The sequence below is a fragment of the Bombina bombina genome, unplaced genomic scaffold (assembly GCF_027579735.1).
Source record: "Bombina bombina isolate aBomBom1 unplaced genomic scaffold, aBomBom1.pri scaffold_703, whole genome shotgun sequence".
Classification (NCBI taxonomy): domain Eukaryota; kingdom Metazoa; phylum Chordata; class Amphibia; order Anura; family Bombinatoridae; genus Bombina; species Bombina bombina.
Genome location: NW_026512526.1, coordinates 14726 through 21518, shown reverse-complemented (window position 1 = coordinate 21518; position 6793 = coordinate 14726). Strand labels below are relative to the sequence as shown.

Sequence of the window (6793 nt, the reverse complement as noted above, 5' to 3'; positions counted from 1 at the left end):
ACAAATAAATGATGATAATATTTTATGTTATACATAGTAAACCATTTGTTAGAGTGGACTGTTTTATAGAGGACTTTTTTTCTATTTAATTTTGTTTAATAAGGTTATTTTTCTGTTACTAGTCTCCTTGACAGTGGAACTCATTCTATGTGGGAATAAGTTAAACCGTTGCAAGATATGTCCATTAATTAGAACAGAGCTGAACTCATCTGCTGTGATGAGGGGCACATACAAATCTATAGGAATTCTGTAATTTCTGAATTGGGATGTTGCAGACAATTTATTGCAGCAATATTTTAGTTTCACAGATGAGTTTTCTTGAATCTATGGAAATGAGTAGCTAACAATATGGAGGACAAAGGGAGGGAATTCTCTTCACACCAGATTTAATGTGGTGGACTAAATATTCCTCTGTACTAAAGAATAGCTTATAACATGAAAACTCTACACATGCCATGTTTAAATATTTGTATATTAAGATAAATGGCTTTTGTAAAAAGCTTTTTAGCCTATTCTAATTATGTGAACGGTTCTCTATTAGAATCTTCTGAAGATTTATGAGACCTTGCTTTGATTCTAGAGATTTTCCTACATACTGTTCTTCTCCAATGAATGAATTGTTAGTTTATTTAAACTTTTGGATATGTTTCCACTTTCTATACATGCAAAAGTTTTTACCCGGTATGAATATTTTGGTGGTTAAGAAGAATTAACTGTATCCATATTATGCACACGTAAAGATGACTCATTCTTTTCCCCTCTGTGGGTCCTTTCATGACATGTGAGATGATTCTTTTGCGTGAAGCATTTCCCACACTCTGTACACGTGAACGGCTTCTCACCTGTATGAATCCTTTGATGCATTTTGAGATCTGACTTGTATGAATAACTTTTGCCACATTCCATACAAGTGAATAGTTTCTCCCCTTTGTGGACCCTTCCATGAGATGTGAGATTACCTTTGTGCGTGAAACATTTCCCACACTCTTTACAAGCAAAAGGTTTCTCCCCTGTGTGGGTCCTTTTATGATACGTGAGATTACTGTCGTGTGTGAAACATTTCCCACAGTCTGTACATATGAATGGTTTCTCCCCTGTATGGATTCTTTGGTGTTTTAGGAGACCATTGATGTATGTAAAGGTTTTCCCACATTCTTTACACTTAAATGGTTTCTCCACTCTGTGTATTTCTTGATGGTGTAGGAGATATGATTTGCAAGCAAAACTTTTCTCACACTCTGTACATGTAAATGGCTTATCCCCTGTATGAATTCTTTGATGTTTTACGAGGTCGGACTTTTGCATAAAACATTTCAAACACTCTGGGCATGTGAAAGGTTTTACCCCTGTGTGAATATTTAAGTGTTTTAGAAGATATAATTTTAATGCAAAGCTTTTTCCACACTCTGTACATGTAAATGGTTTCTCCCCGGTATGAAGCTTCTCATGAGATCGGAGATTGCTCTTATATGAGAAACATTTTCCACACTCTTTACATTGAAAAGGTTTCTCCCCTGTATGAACCTTATGGTGTCTTAGGAGGTCTGACTTTTGTAAAAAACATTTCCCACATACTGAACATATGAAAGGCTTCTCCCCTGTGTGGATCATTTGGTGTATAAGGTGACCATACTTGCTGGAAAAGCATTTTCCACATTCTGAACAAGTTAATTGTTTCTCCTCTGTATAAATAATGTCTTCCGATGGAATGCTTTCCTTTTGTTTGAATGTTTTTGAACACTCCGCAATCTGAGAAGGGTTTTCCTCTATAGGGATCCTTTGTTGAGACAAGTTTAAATCTTCTCCTTTGTTTTTCAAATCTTTTTTATTCTGTGTGTGTACTGCATGTGGTTCCAGATTCTTTAGTTCATTCTCATCTTCTGATGTTTGCTGGGACATATCCAGTGTTTGGTAACAGTCACTAGTGCTCTGTACACTTGTGCTGTGTGATATTCTCACGTGTGCTTCTCTCGGTTGCATGTGTGTAATATTCAAACTATTATCTACAAAGAAGAAGAAAAATAATTATTTAAATGATGTTAATGTACAAATAAAAAATTTACAATCCAGAATGCTTAATAATCAGAAATATGTATTTTTTGCTATATATGGATTTTCAAAATATGCCTCTTGTGATTGGTTCACCTGATGTGCTTAGCTAGCTTCCAGTAGTGTGTTGCTGCTCCTTCAACAAAAGCTACCAAGAGAATGAAGCAAATATGATAAATAGAAGAAAATTGGAAAGTTGTTTACAATTGAGTGCTCTGAAACATGAAAGAAAACAATGGGGGTTTACGCCCCTTTAACAAAATATTGCTAAGTAAGATAGCAATATAAAATAAATGTGAATCTCCAACAAACTCATCAGTATCCTTACTCTAAAACAGTGTTTCCCAAACACCAGTCATCAGGACTCTTACTCAGGCCAGATATTCATTACATCTTAACTAGTGCACAGGTAACATAATCAGCTGATCAGTAACCATGGTTACTAACCTGCCCTCACCCCCCAAGGCAGAACATACAGTGATCTGAGATGTTATCGCAGAAAATGCAGCATGTCTGCAGAAAGAACAGAACACATGCAGGAACTGTTAGCACTCTGGCAGGTCTCTGAGCTGTGTTCTGGCTGCTCTGTGTAAGTGTTCCATAACACACTGCATCCAGAGCAAAGTGCTGTTTGAAGTTAAGTCAAATATGCAGTAGCGCTGCAAAGCAGTAGTGCATTGATTATTAACTGGCTCTCAGACATTTTTTCAAACCATCCCCTAGCCTTTCCCACTTTGCATAGCTGTTTGTTTTGAATGTAAGACGTTCTTATGAACATTGCACCTTTTTTATTACTACATTTCTATGTTAGACTAAGAGAAAAGGATATTTTTTTTCAATAGATATTTTACAATTTCATTTTTTGTCTGCAGCTAATTTGCAATGCAATTTTAAACTACTGCACTATATTATAAAACATTAAAAGTGGTTTTATTATTTAATTAACCGACACATTGCAATTGAACTGGTGCTTTACTGTAACTACCTAATTTAAAATGACCTGCAGTTTTTTTTACTAAAAATACTTCATTGCAGAAAGTGAAAAAAAGTTCTGCCTCTGGGCCCTCACCCATCAGCTGATTATTTCACCTGTGCTCTAGTTAAGATATAATGAATATCTGGCCTGAGTAAGAGTCCTGATGACTGAAGTCGGAAAACTCTGCTCTAAATGAATTGATACTTCTGAAAGCCAGTGAAACACAACAACATGCCATTCTGTTATGAATCTAATCCTGCAAAATACTTCCTATGATGCTTTTGTTAATCTTCTCCATAGGCAAAGCTAAAACCTTCACGGGCATTATAACCATGCTATACAACTAAACACTTTCCACCCACACACTGATAAAAACAGTCTAACATTGCATGCCCTATCTGAATCATAAAAGTTTAAACAACTTTCCAATTTACTTTTATCATCAAATTTGCTTTTTTTAAAAAAAAATAAAAAAAAAAAAAATCTATTGCTTATTTGAAATTCAAAGTAGGTGTTAAATTATTGTTTTTTTATTATGCACTTGTTAATTATGTAATTCCACTGCATTAAGTGGTCCTTTAATAGACATTCTTAGGAACCTTAGAATCCTAAACCCCTAAAGTACATAACACTTCTCTTAAAAGAGAACAAAGATGTCCAAGCTTAAATTAAAAAAGAGGAAGATTCAGTTTCCTTATCAGAGACTGACTCCTAATTATCTGAAAACACTTCACCCTCAGAGGATAAATCAGAAGAACCAGGACCTGAAACATTTAGCTTAACAAACATAGACTTACTCAAATTACAGATAAACTAGTTGAGGGATTATCAGTAACCAACTTCTTGAGCTTACTTGGAGGGGGCATAGCCGCCAATATCTCAGATATAGTAGAGCATACAAAATCTTTAAATCCTGGAGCAAAATCCCTTTATTTCCATATGTAGTAAAAATTCAACGTGAGAGAACTCTAATGTCTAGATTATGAGTTTTGCGTTACGGTGCGGCTATTACCGCTGAAAAATTAACCATTGCGCTGGAATGGCCGGTAACTAATATTACTTGTCGTGGCAGTATAGCTATACTGCAAGCACTTTAGCTTGTATTGCAACGTCCATTCCGCAATCATAAAAAATACGTTTGGGTATGGGATTTTCCATAGCGCTGTATTACAGGTTGTGCGGTCCGGCTAAAATGCTTGTGTTACAGCCTATACCGACACGATCCATTCCGCCATCTGAGGCTAGTGGTTATGGATTTTGCGTAACAAAAATGTTTCACAAAACTCATAACTAACATGTTACAAAGTACACTTACACCCATAAACTACCTATTAACCCCTAAACCGCCATCCCCCTGCATTGCAACTATTAAATAAACCTATTAACCCCTAATCCGCCAGCCCACCACATTGCCGACACAAAATAAACCAATTTACCCAGAAACCACGGGAACCCACATCGCAAAACACTAAATTAAACTATTAACCCTTAAACCTAACACCCCCTAACTTTAAATTAAAAGTACAATATAACTATCTTAAAATAAATAAAAACTTACCTGTGAAATAAAAAAACCTAAGATTAAACTATAAATTAACCTAACATAACTTTTCTAATAAAATAAAAAACTACCAATTAAAATTCCTAAATTACAATTTTTTTTAAAAAAAAAAAATAACACTACGAAAAAAATCCAACATTACAAATATAAAAACACTAAAATTATGAAAAATAAAAAAGCTCTAAGCTTTCAAAAAATAATAAACAAAATTATCAAAAATAAATTACACCTAATCTAATAGCCCTATAAAAATAAAAAAGCCCCCCAAAATAAAAACACCCCCTAACCTACAATAAACTACTAATAGCCATTAAAAGGCACTAAGTTAAACAGCTCTTTACCTAGAAACCCCCCCCCCACGCAACCAACCCTCCAAAATAAAAAAACCTAAGTCTAAATAAAACCTAAGCTACTCATTGCCCCTAAAGGGACATTTAATCAAATTCAAATCAGCCAATAGGATTTACATAAAATATTTGGATCATAACTAAAAAAACAATGTACCTCTGCTGAAGATAACAGAATGACTTTACTATAATTGTTGGTTAGTAAAACATACATAGGACTTCACATTTAATGCTGCAATCTGATGATATCATCTGTTGATAGTTATTGGTTTTATTTGACACTTTAAATATTGCCAATAATAAAGGCTCGATAAGCTAAAGCTCTCTGCTCTGGTGAGATTATCTAAGTCTTGTCAGTACTCAGAGGTCCCTCAAAGAATTTTAGAAAGGAAAATGTTATCATGAGAGCTGCCTGTCTCGCAGGTTCTGGGTGTGAAGGAGAGACCTACATTACAATATTATGCTAAGAAAAAGCCACCAAAGACTTTACTCCTTGGCAGCAACATTTTGATCATTAGGTTCTAAGTCTACCCAACAAAGAAAAACTTTGTAAAAGAGAATATATATAATTAAAAGCTGTATGCAAATGTTTAGGCACCCCTGACAATTTCCATGATTTTCATTTATAAATAATTGGGTGTTTGGATCAGCAATTTCATTTTGATCTATCAAATAACTGAAGGTCACAGTAATATTTCAGTAGTGAAATGAGGTTTATTGGATTAACATACAATGTGCAATATGCATCAAAACGATATTAGGCAGGTGCATACATTTGGGCACCCTTGTCATTTTGTTGATTTGAATACCTGTAACTACTTAGCACTGATTAATTGGAACATACAATTGGTTTGGTGAGCCAATTAAGCCTTGAACTTCATAGACAGGTGCATCAAATCATGAGAAAAGGTATTTAAGGCGGCCAATTGCAAGTTGTTGTTCTCTTTGACTCTCCTCTGAGAGAGTAGCAACATGAGGGCCTCAAAACAACTCTCAAATGTCCTGAAAACAAAAACAAAAAGCTATCGCAGATATTTAAGCTGTCAGTGTCTACTGTGAGTAACATAGTGAGGAAATGGAAGACCATAGGCACAGTTCTTGTTAAGGCCAGAAGTGGCAGGCCAAGTAAAATATCAGAGAGGCAAAATATGGTGAGAGAACGGTCAAAACCAGCCCACAGACCACCTCCAAAGACCTACAACATCATCTTGCTGCAGATGGTGTCATTGTGCATCGTTCAACAATTCAGCGCACTTTGCACAAGGAGAAGCTGTATGGGAGAGTCGCTTTAGGTATGCTTGAGGTATGCAAACGCACATTTGGACAAGCCAGCTTCATTTTGGAAGAAGGTGCTGTGGCCTGATGAAACAAAGATTGCATTATTTGGTCATAACAAGGGGAGTTATGCATGGCAGCAAAAGAACACAGCATTCCAAGACAAACACTTGCTACCCACAGTATAATTTGGTGGATGTTCCATCATGCTGTGGGGCTGTGTGGCCAGTGCCGGTACTGGGAATCCTGTTAAAGTTGAGGGTCGCATGGATTACACTCAATATCAGCAGATACTTGAGAATAATGTTGAGGAATCAGTCACAAAGTTGAAGTCACGCCGGGGCTGGATATTTCAACAAGACAACGACCCAAAACTGCTCAAAATCTACTCTGGCATTTATGCAGAGGAACAAGTACAATGTTCTGGAATGGCTATCCCAGTCCTCAGACCTGAATATCATTGAAAATCTGTGGGGTGATTTGAAGCAGGCTGTCCATGCTTGGCAACCATCAAACCTAACTGAGCTGGAGATGTTTTGCAAGAAGGAATGGTCCAAAATACCTTCATCCAGAATCCAGACACTC

At 36.0% G+C, this 6793-nt stretch overlaps 1 protein-coding gene across 1 annotated transcript; it reads right to left on the bottom strand.

Moving 5' to 3' along the window:
• Positions 1-479: 479 nt before the first annotated feature.
• LOC128644341 (zinc finger protein OZF-like) lies at positions 480-1998 on the bottom strand. Its single transcript, XM_053696997.1, has one exon. The coding sequence runs from the start codon at positions 1978-1980 to the stop codon at positions 700-702; it is 1281 nt and encodes a 426-aa protein (XP_053552972.1). The 5' UTR covers positions 1981-1998; the 3' UTR covers positions 480-699.
• Between the last annotated feature and the right edge of the window lie 4795 nt (positions 1999-6793).